The sequence below is a fragment of the Apostichopus japonicus genome, chromosome 13, assembly GCF_037975245.1.
Source record: "Apostichopus japonicus isolate 1M-3 chromosome 13, ASM3797524v1, whole genome shotgun sequence".
Classification (NCBI taxonomy): Eukaryota; Metazoa; Echinodermata; class Holothuroidea; order Aspidochirotida; family Stichopodidae; genus Apostichopus; species Apostichopus japonicus.
The window spans coordinates 24,836,497-24,849,997 of record NC_092573.1 but is presented as its reverse complement, the minus strand read 5'-3'; the positions used below and the strand labels follow the sequence as shown (position 1 = coordinate 24,849,997).

Below are 13,501 nucleotides of genomic sequence, written 5' to 3'. Positions count from 1 at the left end.
CATAATCCAGCATATTACGAGATTCACTTAAATTAATACATAAATGGAACTTCCCCAGCGAGCACAATAGGGAAAACTACTTCAAAATGACAGGGAAAAGAGGAGAATTGTTTTACCTTCACTCATTCTAAAGTGGAGTGTTTAACAGCATTACTCAGTCAAAGTGAGAGAGGTGGAGAGAGAGTGAGAGCACTTGTTTCACTTAAAAGCTAAAATGATGGTGTAAAAGGAAATATTCCAATAGACATAAAAATTACCTTAATTGCACTTGCACTACGTAGTTCATGGTCTGTGGATGCTTGGAGTCTATAATCTGTTGAATTTGTGATGGCATCAGATGAAAGTACAGTGTCCTGTGAACGTCACCGTACTTGCTAGAGCTTGGATCCACTGCTAGACGAGGCGAAAATGAAATATTTAAACATTTTGTTATATAAGGCCACACAGGTATTGGAATTAATGTTCACAACAGTTTATACATTAGTTTGTGAAAAAAAAAAAAAAATATGAAAATGGTCCATTCGTAAAATTTTGCAAATATAGTTCAATTACAAACTGTTACACAACTGTTAAAAACCATTGTTCGAACACTTTACCTTTTTGTATAGTAATATGCTATTGCTATATATTGGTTTAGTAACATACCTGGCAGTCCAGCACATACACAGGTATCTTTGACCTGTCAAATAGGATTCAAGAGGAATTTCAACAATCTACAGGCTGTACTATACTACAGCTTCTGGAATGGGTGTTCCTTACTACAGTATGAAAACAGTATATACTACCATAGAGTGGTTTGGATGCAGTAGAATCGATATAAATCACAGAGTGATATTTATTGTGAGAAAGGCAATAATTGATAATAAATAGAAAAATTATACCATCTCATGATCTCAAGTTGACATTACTTAATTTAATGGTGACAATGCATTTCTACATGTAGTAGGACTTCAGCATGGAAGATGCCAGTAAGTAACATTCACGATTAAGATGAATATATAACCACTGAAACCAATGGAGAGGGGGAGGGGGGCATGGGGAGGGGGTGGAGGAAGGGTCACTTTTCAGATGTTGTTATCTCTCCACGTTTGAATCTCAAAATATATAAGTAGGCTACAAGCTTCAGTGCAGCATTGCTTTCCACGATAATGGTTGGATTATCTATGATGTGCAAGTATATACTCTGGATTACTCATCTCTTTTGAATATTTACTAAATGATTCACAAGTTTTAAAATAAACATGTAGATAACTAAATAGGCCTACCCAGGAAAATACTGTATGTCTGAAGTGACAAGGGGTACTGTAACCGAAAGAACGCAGATGTTGTCCGGCTAAAGCAGTAGGCTAAACGACACAAAGAGCACAATGGCCTTTTGTGATATTATAATACAGACAATTGAACCAATAGGTTTATTCAATGAACATTGCTAACATTGTAACAATCGCATAATCAAGGGAGATCATGAATATAATCCAATAGACTACTGTACAATGTACATCAATAGTTTCAACTATTGGTCACCACAATAGCTTGTTTATTTGACATCATTGAGCACTCATTGCTAGTAGAGCGTTCAATAATCTAGTGTCACAAACTAAAGTTCACATTTCTAATCTGAATGCACTGTCCTTGTAATCTGAGTGCTGTTTCAATTTGTATATATTTACAGTATATTGTACAGTACAGTTTGCATGTCTACCGGACTGTAAGTCAATCATATCTTGCGTTGGGTTGATTTATTCCCAGGGATAAGAACACTTAGGCTACCTTTTCACTGAGATCTAATTAACCTTCTATGCAGGCACATAGACTTTCCTGTTGTGGATTTTCTAGCATCGCACAGTGTGCAGGGAGTTAAGGTCAATATTGCCATTTTTGGTTTTGATGATAATCGTAACCTTTGTAGCTATGCAGGCGGATGAGTGTGTGGGTATGTGTGTGTGTGTGACACTTTGCTTGTAAACACGTTTTATCTCAAGAAGGGAAGCTTGGACCAGTCTCCAATTTGGTGCGTACCACATTGAGTAGAAGAAGCCTATTGTTTTTGGGGAGGTCAAAGGTCAGGTCACCAGTGGTCACCAGTGGAAATCTTGTAAACATGATATCTCATGAAGGGAAGCTTGGACCAATCTCCTATTTAGTATGTAGTTGCAACACATTGAGTTCAAGATCCCTGTTGTTTTTGGTGGAGGTCAAATGTCATTTGGGGTCATCTGGGGTCAAATTGTGAAACCTTATAAACAGGATATCACAAGAAGGGAAGCTTGGACCAATTTCATATTGTAGAACTTTGTGACACGTTCAGTACAAGAAGCCTTTTTTTTTTCGTGGAGGTCAATGGTCATATACATACATACATGCAACACATTGATACAATTTTAATGTCCCATCTATACAGACTGCTGCTCGGGAATACATACTGTATAAGGTACAGGTACAGGGTATGCAGCCTTAACATTGCAACTCACAATAAATTTCATTTTATAAAAAAAAAATATTAAAAAAAATGATACTTACTAATACTACTCAAAGTAAACACAAGATCATCATTTCAAGTTTTCATCAATTCAATAACATCATGATCGTCATTTGATACCACTGTTTGCCCAAGCCATGAATAAGAACACCATTCTTCTTAATCTATTCTCACCACGTAAATGTCAAATATGGCACAAAATGAATCAACTAATGAAGGCACGAGATACAGTGCTAGCCCAAGTAATAATGAGTAAGGATCAATTGATGTAACCTAATTAATATACAGCACAATGGGATGTAATCTAATTTACATGCAATTAAGTTAATGCTTCATTAATTCATTACAGTTATTATACTAAGTTTGTATCAGATATATCTATTTTAATATGCAAAGTTGGAAACAGTAATCATAGCCTTAATGTAATTCCTTTTATTTTATACTATTTATATTTTGTGGTGATTGTAAAAGTTTGAACCTCAGGCTTGGCCCAGTAGTGAGCTTAAATTTTTGTACTAGTGAGCTAGAACTATTCATACAATAAAAGTGTACACTAAGGCAAACAAAGAAGGTAATTCTCAGATTGTTCGTTCAGACTTTTAAATAATAATAATGATGATAAAAATAATAATTATAATTTTGAAATGGAAAGTTTTTCTCATCTCTTTTTTAGAATATTAGTTTAGAATATTATTTTTTTTCTCTCTTTAGTAGACTTTCGATGAGAGTCATAAATTTGATGTTTAAATCATGAGTACTGCTGTATTTGAGGTTAAATTGTCTTATTTTCCCAGATTGTAATTTTGGAGCTTTCATATTAACAATGTTATTACTTAATCAGTGTTGAAAAACTCATGAGTGAACCTTGGTACCTGACTGCATTAAACTTTTACTGTAAGCTTTTGTCTTCAAATTAAATTGACTTTTCTTCTTCGTTAGAAATTCAAATCAACTTCACACATTTATGCATGCTACTGAATTGCATTATGCACTAGTTAACGTTACCACATAGGTATCACAAATTGACCATTTTGTAATACAATAGAAGCACCTTTAGGTAGCCACATAATATTCACATTGTAACTAAATCATTTACAATTTTACACTACATGTACAGAACATGGTTTAAAACTTATCATTTGAATACTATCAAAATCTTAATCGAACTGAGAAATTATTACTGTACTGTTCGTCCCACAAAATTAAATGTATTATTCCTTTCATTTGGAAAACATAATGATTACAAATACCTAGTATTTCCTTCAGCAGTAATGTACAATATATACTGTGGCATCCGAGGATTAAAGCATAATATACAGAGCTAATACTAAAGCAATGAATGTCAAATGAGCTAATTCATACACAAAGGCAAAGTCAAAATCCCAAGTTGCTAACTCAATCCTTAGGTTACATATTTAGCTAAAGACAGTCTTGTACATGTGCCTAATACTAATGTGTGGTTCCTGCAAAGCAATGGTAATCAAAGCCCTAATGAACCCACTCACATCAATGATTATAATAATCACAACTAATGTAATGAGCTTATTCATACAAAGTCAAAATCCCTTTGCTAACTCAATCCTTAGTTAACATTACATTTAAGCTAAATACAGTCTTGTATGTATGCCTAATACTAATGTGCGGTTCAAAGCCCTAATGAACCCACTCACATCAATGATATTAATAATCACAACTAAAGGATGTACTGCTGTATAGTATCCTGTGTATCTCATTACCATAAATTGCCAAAAGGAAAAGTTCAAAAGCCAACAGGATATACAATATACATGATATTCCAGCACTATTTGCGTGTAAGTTTGTATGTGTGTGTGGGGTGTGCTTGTCAAGTTTGAAATGATTTATAATAAAATTGACCTTCCTTAAAAAGTGTTAGAAATAACCCATTTCGGAGGGTACAAAGGTTTAAACTACTAATTACAAGGACAGATTTGTAACAGCCCTTTGCAGCTTTACGGTGCAGTCATTAATAAGCCAAGATCTGATAACGAACTACTAACATTCTACAGCATTTGTCGAAGGAAAACTGAAACTGAAACTAAATCCAATTTAAATAATGCAAACAGGTGTCGCAATATGTATTTTAGCTCTATACTGGAGTGTTTGCACAAGGAGAACTACTGACATACATACTGTACTTAGTGTACTACAGTATTATATACCAGCAACTCAATTTGGACAACAGATGCTGTCGCAGCAATAAAATTAAAAAGGTTCAATTCTACCAAATGAACTTTGAAGCCAGCTGTGGTGGTCAAGCACCAGAACACAACAACTGTCTGTAAGAAGAATTTGCATCTATCCCACCCCATCCCATGCCTCATCCCCCATCCCATGCCTCCCCCCCCAAAAAAAAAACACCCATTAACTTTTCTGATTAGAGTATAAATGTATTTATTAACAATCAACGATAATTAAACGTCTTCTCTCAAAACACTTTCTTGGCATTGAGCTTATATTTTCTACAGTACAGTAGGTGAAGTTGATGGAAAGGAGTACAGACAGGTCACTAAAAGCTAGTCAACTAATTAAAACTTAGAGGTTTGAGTCCTTATGACTATTAAAATGTATGTATGTCTTCATGAAATCAACACCATGTTTCGATGTGTTGGTCATTGTATGCAGTGACAAAAGTTACCACATACATAGATCTAGTAATTACGTACAGTAGATTATAGATAAAGAAATGCACAGTATTTTACTCGAGAGGAAAACAACGCATGATGAGAGAAATCTCGATGTTCTCAACGCGCCACACATGATGTATCTATTTGGTTTTGTTGTACTCTATAGTGTTGACTCACAATTTTCAACAGTGTACAGTACAGTATGTTCATCTACCTAAAATGTATGTTCCTGAGAATTTTATCCTCCATTTACTGAGAATCTAAAGTTAAAAGAGAGGGTCAGTACTGTAAAAGGTATAAACTCATAAGAACAGGTTCAATAAGGGCAATGGTAAATGTTACCAACAATTTCTAGGACCACATCAACAGGCAATCATGACAATTGTTGTTTTGTTGGTAAATTATGTATATATACTGTAGTTCTGCCAAGAAAGTCATATTTATTCTTTTTATAAACTATTAAAACCAATGGATAAACACTAACAATAAGGCCTGCACCTGTAGTCTTCCTAGAATGGAACAATCACCTCTTGCCAGAAAGTACATTCCAGACATTTTCAAAAACTAACACAAACTCAAATTCCAGATCAAACATCATCTGTGGTACGTACTCTTAACAATTATCTCTTCAAATTTGAACTGTAACATAACAATACTGCATAATATAGTGGCAGAACAAAGATCAACAAAGCAGCTTTATTGAACATTCCAGTAAAAGTACTGGAATAAACTTCAGTACAAACGTGTAATTTGTAATCCAAAAGCCCTTGCAGGTTTCTCCCACATTTTGGTCGCTTAAGAGTTGTAAATATAACTGCTGATTATTACTATTATTATTTTTAAATGTGATGATTAAACTAAATCCTCCATAATATCTGACCTAACAAGTTGCAATTCCTATGCTACGGGTCATTGCTATGTTAAGAACAATTTAGTGATGTTGCACAAAGTTCTACTGTACTGTAGTCTGTATGTACAAGTATCATCTTACAACAATTTAAAGCACAACCTTACGCAATTACGGTCAAAGTAATACATGTGTGAACTGGCTACCCACCAAAGTAGTACTTTAGAGTAGAGTTGAACTACAGTGGCAACAAAATGAAACAATTCAGGCTGCCCCTACAGTGAACTTTCATAGAAGAAGTGAACTAGCAATAAAATGAAAGCAATTGTATCCTTGACTCAACATATCTATTGTATGCAGATAGAACGTACCTTCAACTGTAACCAAAGCAGTGTGCTAGCTGACGATGTTATATATGTACACAACTTACTGGTTATACGTTGCTTTGGGAATTTCCCTTTAATTTTTTTAATGCATTACATTATTCCCCAATACATCCTGCCAGGGTCAGGCCTTACTGTGATGTCTAGATCATAAAAATGAAACAAATGATCATGGTTCAACCAAGGAAGGAATAACCTATTTAATAACAATGGGCAGCAAACACATCCTGCAGTAATCATGATCCATTGGAAAGTACCTAAAACACTACACAGTAAACGGCTTTAGACTATAAACGCAACACAGGGCTACTATTCTACAGTAGTACCAGTTGTAATGTTGTAGTGGAGTAGCAAACTTGAAAAAAAAAACCTTTTAAAACAAACACCTCAGGAAATGGAGGAACTTTAAAGAAACCAAGACAAAATGTTGCCTGCCTAAAATAACCCAGCCCTTCTGCTCTGTTACATTTTATAGAACAAAGTACACATACTACACACTGACTTTTTCCTACAAGCAGCAACACAACTCTCACTAGCTCTTGGTCGCAGTACAACACTAGTACAGTTACTGTACATACTCTAGGCCTCCAGTCACTTACAGTACATATGCCTGGATATTTACCACTTGGTTCAAGTCTTGGCAAGAATCCAAACATTTTACACAGTTTGTATATATACAGTAATAACTGTTTTATGATCTATGTAGACAGGGCAATTTTTTAAGCTTCTTCCTGGTTGTCTGAACAGCAAATTTAATTATCCAAAGAAATAGCAAAATAAAAAGGACCAGTATGGCACTATAGCATGTACTATGTACAGTGGGAGAGATGTGTCGATTGGTGATGAATACGTAGAGCACCAGCATTGGTGCAGCCTATGCTTAAACCTGACTAGACTGCTATTCAAATTATGGCCTTATTTCCTTGTTACATCAGTTGAAAGGGCTACATGAAAATGTAACATTTGAAAAAAGTTTGCTTTATAATTTTAGATGGAAAAGTATACTGTAGTGTATAGCACTTGCTAAAGTGCCTCAAGATTGCTTTTCATAAAATGCTAGATTTAGATCCAGGAACACTTTCATGGTCAGCAAAGGCTGGGGAGGTCCTCTGTATATTTGTATTTCTTTATCTGATTCCCAGTGGTGGTTCTTTACAGTGGTGGGCGGCTACCAGTAGGCACCAGGTTGTCCCAAAATGTCTCGTACTGTAGGTTGATATGCCTGACCATATTAGTGACATTTTACACAGTAACCTTACAAGCCTACAGTTCTAGTAATAGTTATTTCCTTGTGCAAAGTCATTCAAAAGAAGATCCCTTTGTTAAACTTCACCCACTGAATATGAATACAAAGGAAAGAGTTGACTTTTAAGAACCAACTCTCCCACCCCCGCCACACCACTCTTTACCTTCATGAAACTGTTGGATTATGTTAATTTCCAAAAATCTGGTATTTGAAATTCCAAGCAGCATGTGGTAAAAACCCCTAATGCAGATCAAAAATCAAAATTACTTGTGCACGGCCTTGACAAACCTGGAATGCTGAAGCGTCGACTCAGCTTAACTACAATTTCACGCCATGAAGACCTTTTGGTTTCCCGAAAGTAAAAACTATGGAGTCACTCCTACCGACCTTGCAAAATTGTGAGGGGTACTGCAGATTGCAAAGATGGCAATGACTGTAACGTGGATCGCACAGTGGGTAACTACTAATACAGTTAGATTCGTCCAACACGGCAACGGCAACATACAGATACGTACTCAAAGCCGAAGCCAAAGTGAATTAATCAGGTCACACATTCGGAGCCTATGCATGCTTAGTTTTGCAATAACGCCCTCACTAGCTATCGGGAAACATTTCATACAATAGTTTTGTTTAAATGCTGACCCGATAAGAATCACGTTCATCTATCAAGAACATATAACTTTCCATATGAGGCTAGGCTTAATGCACACATATTACTGCAGTACTGGTACAAACTATGGAACTGAATGCAATTAAGGAATAAGATATACGTTACAGTACATGCCCACTGTACAATAATTCTATTTGTTAACATCAATTGCCATTTTGCAGGAACTAGCTAAATTGGAAATATCTTAATCCTTCTTGGCTTATAAATACATCCTGATTGCTATACATGTAATAAAACAGTACTGTACATGTATGTAAAATGCTATCAATACTATTTTCCTTAAAAATAATTGACAAGGTTTGTATGTCTTGGCACTTTCTGTTGACAAAACCAGAAGCAACCAACTGTTTAAGTGCTTTAATGGCTGAACAATCCACATGAACAGATCCAAATAATGTTAGACTAAACTAAAATTGATGTAATAAACATATCCAAGCTTTTTTTGCCAAGAGAGAAAGAAATAAGTGCAAAAGGAAAAAGAAAATCCAAGAGAACAAAATCAGCCAAAAAAAAGGGGAGTGGAGAAAAACTTCCTTCATATTCTAACTTTTCAAAAGTATGTATGGAATGATGAAAATATGCTCAGAATGTAGTGAAAGAGGGAAATGATATTTCCAATCAATATTTACATTTGTTACTCAAGTTAACTGATTTTTTTTGGGGGGGGGGGGGGTAGGAGATCAATGATCACAAACTTTACACTATCCTGTTCTACAAAATGACAATGACGCAAGAAAGAGTTATCAGGACATACTGTACAGTGAAGAACTGTAATATGCAATGAGACACGAACAAATATGCTTTGAATAAAACCTTGAGATTATTTGAGTGGGATTAAATGTTTATGAAACATGTTGATTCCTCGTTCACAGAACTGTGGGTTGTTGGTTAGGCAACCTTATGGTTAAAGTTCTAGTCATTGATAAAATACAGTTCAATTACATTGGGACACATTCTTGTACTGTACATACTCATGCAACTTCTAACAAATTTAATAACTGTATGTTTTCATGTTGTCACTTAGCACACCTATGTTAATACTTCATTTCATTCACCAAATATTAAAGGATTCATGCATTTTAAAATGTTTTAATCATTTAGGTTAGCGATAGAACATTAAGTACTAAGGCTAATTGTGCTGGGAAGAACTAAAATGGGACTGATATGAATGATACCACCATGTGCACGGTAAACTGTACGGTAGGCACCTACTGTTTGTTTAAGTTGGTAAACCTTCTACTGTGCTCAACACAATTAAGTGGCAAACAAATTTAGAAATACAGTATTGTACAGTAGAATATTGTAGATCTGCTTCTGAGTACTACAGAATTTATCTTAACCTAAGCTGGATTTGGAACCTTTACAGTAGGTAACTTCAAATTTATGACCCTAAATACTGTACAACATGAGAATCAAGCTTTTTTGTAAGGAAGCTATATTGTATTTACGGAAACCACTGACATATTGCTATTGACCTATCCATATTTCTTTACATCCCTTATCAGATCCCTTTTTCTCAGTTCTGTGCTCTGGCAGTATGCCTAAAATGCTCCACAGGGTCAGGAAATTCTATGGTTTGAAGATTCATCCGAAAACTGTATAATTGGATTAATTGGATCACATGTTCATGAGCGGGAATAGTTCATATTTTCATCATAGTTTCACGTTCAAAAACAATCTAATACGTAATTGACAACCAAGAAGGAATGAGGATATCATCAACTCATCTAATCAACGAAGCCAGCGAAACAGACATGTGTTTTCACCATTAATTTGATTGTTTTGGAAAAGGTTCTTTAGAACTAGAAATGGATAATCTTTTGTGAATCTTATAGTATTCAGTACAGTATTGGGAATCATTATGCATTTCCAGACGTGGTTGTTAGTGTTCATAATCTATGAGCTTGTGTAATAGGAGGGTAGTTGGATGTTTAATTGCTAAGAAATAAGACCTCAAAAATCAAGAAAATGCCACAGTGGCAACAAATTGCGGAATTTTCAAGTGTGATAAATTGGGCAATTTTGAAGCAATGCAACTGAAATTTTCAGAGTATGCTTATTTTGTGGTGCTCTAATCATGCAATGAGGGTGGTATATTTTGGAGAGGGTCAAGCAACAGTCATCTGTGATTTGACAAGGAATAACCCAAATAATTCTTAATAATTCTAAAATAATTCCAAATAATTCTTGACAGACTTTGACAAAGATCAGACTGAAACTATTGTAAATCTGGCTAGAACTTAACTAGAACCGAATAAATTGTCATCATCCTGATGGCCCACATATCTGGTGCAACCTTACATAGAATGAAGAATTCTAATATTAAAGGGTTAATATGTATTTGATAACACTATTCATTTGGCAAAATGCAGCTGACCATTGCCTCTCATCACTGAATGTGAAAGACAAAGAGTCCATGACATTCAGCCAGGTAAGCTACTAATTTAAATGAAAATCATATAACCAAAAAAAAAAAAAAAAAAAAAACCAATGTTAGGGTGACTTACCTGCATGTCTCAAAATGAAGGTTTTCTTATTATCAAACAAGAAAATAAACTCACAAATAATACCGTCTCTACCCAAATTGCTTAAAAAAGGAAAATTCAGAGTACTTTCATTTTTTATCACAGACATCCTCACCCCCACCCCCTCCCCTCCTCTCTATATTAAAAAAAAATACCATAAATCACAGAATGCCAATTCGCCTTAATTCAGCAGTGGTTGTGTTGTCACAGTTTCTTTGCCAAAACTATCTAAAATATTTTAAATGACTGTGTCTCTGAACAGTTGCTTCCAAAGGTAACTGTCTTTAACAATAGAACATATTGATAATTCATAGTACCCATATTCCGATGGATTGTGCTGCAACAATGAAGTGGTAAGTTAAAGCCTGTGCTAGAGACTAAATAAAGAGAATTATCGCCACTTGAAGCTAGTGAACAATCAATGCCAGTAAGACACTACTTTATATTGCCACAAGTGATTTATTCTTATATGTTAATATGCCGTTATATCTGACCTCAGCATGTGGATGACAACAAATAAATCAGTTTTGATTAATTTTGGATCAACAGTTTTGGATCAACAAGTAAATCAGTTTTGGATACGAATAGCTCCTACATGTATGAGACCGTATTTGCATTTAAATGTCTGGTACCTTTACATTATTCTAGTGGATCAACCCAAATGACATCATATCAAAACAGAGAATCTGTGACATCATACCAATTATCATGCATAACTAACAAAATGTACATCTCAAATGCAGACACAATTTTCTTTTGAAGAGAATTTTTGAGATTATCTATGAACAAGAAGAGAGAGTACTCTGAACACTTTTTTTGAAGATTTAACTCACTCAAACTTGATGGTTTGACAAGTTCCGCTAATTGGTCATAAAATGGAAGAGATCTGTAATGTACATCGGGATGTATCACTAAATTTCTGGACAGCTGTGGTAATCCATTAAAAGGTTCAAGTTTTGGAGTTCTTGTGAATCCATGTGAATGTAAGTTCTGAGGCATTGAAGGAAGGGGTGGCTGTGAACTCGATGGTGAATAAGAGCTGCCTGGATTTGATGTCCTCTGATTCTGATCAACCAAATGACTTAAAAATGAGGCAGTTTGTGAAGGTCCTGACGGAATAACCATCCTTCGTGGAAACCGACGACGATATAATTCCTTTATTTTTATTTGAATTGGAGTACTGCAACCTTTCTCTAAAAGTGATAACGCTCTCTGCTGAAGTTCATGTTTTCTACCACTTTTGTTTCTGCCCGCAAAACCTAGAAGAACTTGAAGTTCAGTCACTCGAAAACTGGAAACCATATGCTGCAAGATATAAAAGGAAGGAGAGAAATTTTCAAACATATCATACACCTCTCTGAGATAATAACTGAAACCTGACAGAGGTCATAAGTACTTTAGTTGGTTCCCCTTCATGGTATCTGGGACACCTTCAAAACTTACTTGTGACTGATTTTCTTCACTAACTGCTCTGCATATGAACCTATAATTGCTATGAGACAGAAGACACTGTGAGCTGAGTATGTATGCCTACAGCTACAGTATTTGTAACTATTGCCGACATTCTCAAATTACAATGCAAATTCTTCATAACTGCTGGCGCTAACCCAGGATGGACATATCCCTATCATTGTTGACTACTGATTAATTGTCGACCACATTCAATCATCCATCTTTGTCAGTGGGCCTAAACATATCTTCTCAAATTGAGAGTGGTTGAAACTTGATGGATCTGTTAAGTAACATTAGGCATATCAGTTAGAACTGGTTTGTTGTGCACTTACAGACACTGTGCAACTACACTAAACCTATGTTGTAACTTAGCCTAGGCTTACATCATAATTCATATACTCAGTTTAGAGCCTAACTTGGCTTATGCCTTGCCTAGGTCAGCACGCCAAGAACACTTCTGCTGCCAAATTATCGCTCTGTCTTATATAGCTTGGCCTAGGCTATATAATTATGTATTGCTTTCATGGTACAGTTCAGTTCCTAAACCCTACAGCAATAAACAACAGTAGGCCCATCCTTCCAAGTTCCAATTAAAATACCACTTATGTTAAACCTATGGTTGAGGACATCATATTAGTTTATATTTTCATGACATAGCACGACTGCCATTACCTTAAGAAAAGCCTAGTTTTATACCTATGGCAAACAACTTCACTTAGTTGACAGCCTCTGAAACTGAAAGCCAAACCTAGCCTATCTCTGTCTATACTTTTAAAAAGCCTAGTGTTATAGCCTAACGATCAGGTTGACATGGTTGTTGAAAGAACTGAGGTTGCGATAAATTTACCAATATCTACCGTTTCTTAGAAATAAGTATCACTGAGAATCATTCAAATTATAATTGAGAAACTGAAAAAATCATATCACTATCATACTTTTAAATCTTCGTTTGACGCCATACTAGAACGTGGAATTTACAAACAGAACGGCTCTTTTGCCGCTGCTGTCGAAGGCTCATACATATGCAATTAATTTGGCAAGAAAATATTATACATATTCAGATTGGAATAGGCAATTCGTAACTAACATTACCATTAAAATTGAAAACATCTAATTTCCATATTTCATCGCAAAACTACCATTTTTTTGCTTCAAATACTATTAAAATATTTTAAATAAATATATTTGCTACTAAAATATACATTTAACAGTAATAAGAATTAAACAAGAAGAAATTATTTTCAAAGTATTGAA

General features: G+C 35.1%; 1 protein-coding gene across 10 annotated transcripts in view; it reads right to left on the bottom strand.

Annotated features, from left to right (window-relative positions):
- LOC139979165 (E3 SUMO-protein ligase PIAS2-like) overlaps positions 1 to 13,339 on the bottom strand; it is a 36,331-nt gene extending 22,992 nt beyond the window's left edge. For 8 of the 10 annotated variants that reach the window (XR_011797098.1, XR_011797097.1, XR_011797099.1 and 5 more), the window contains exons 1-3: positions 13,183 to 13,339; positions 11,629 to 12,100; positions 258 to 393 (exon numbers count right to left, since the gene is read on the bottom strand). Coding sequence is in view for 6 of the 10 variants with exons in the window: in XM_071989884.1 (XP_071845985.1) it covers positions 258 to 393; positions 11,629 to 12,100; positions 13,183 to 13,206 (632 nt within the window). In the remaining 4 variants the exon portion in view is untranslated. Of the gene's footprint in view, positions 1 to 257; positions 394 to 11,628; positions 12,101 to 12,943; positions 13,150 to 13,182 lie in introns of those variants that run through there. The other 2 variants (XM_071989880.1, XM_071989882.1) reach the window with 2 other exon arrangements.
- Between the last annotated feature and the right edge of the window lie 162 nt (positions 13,340 to 13,501).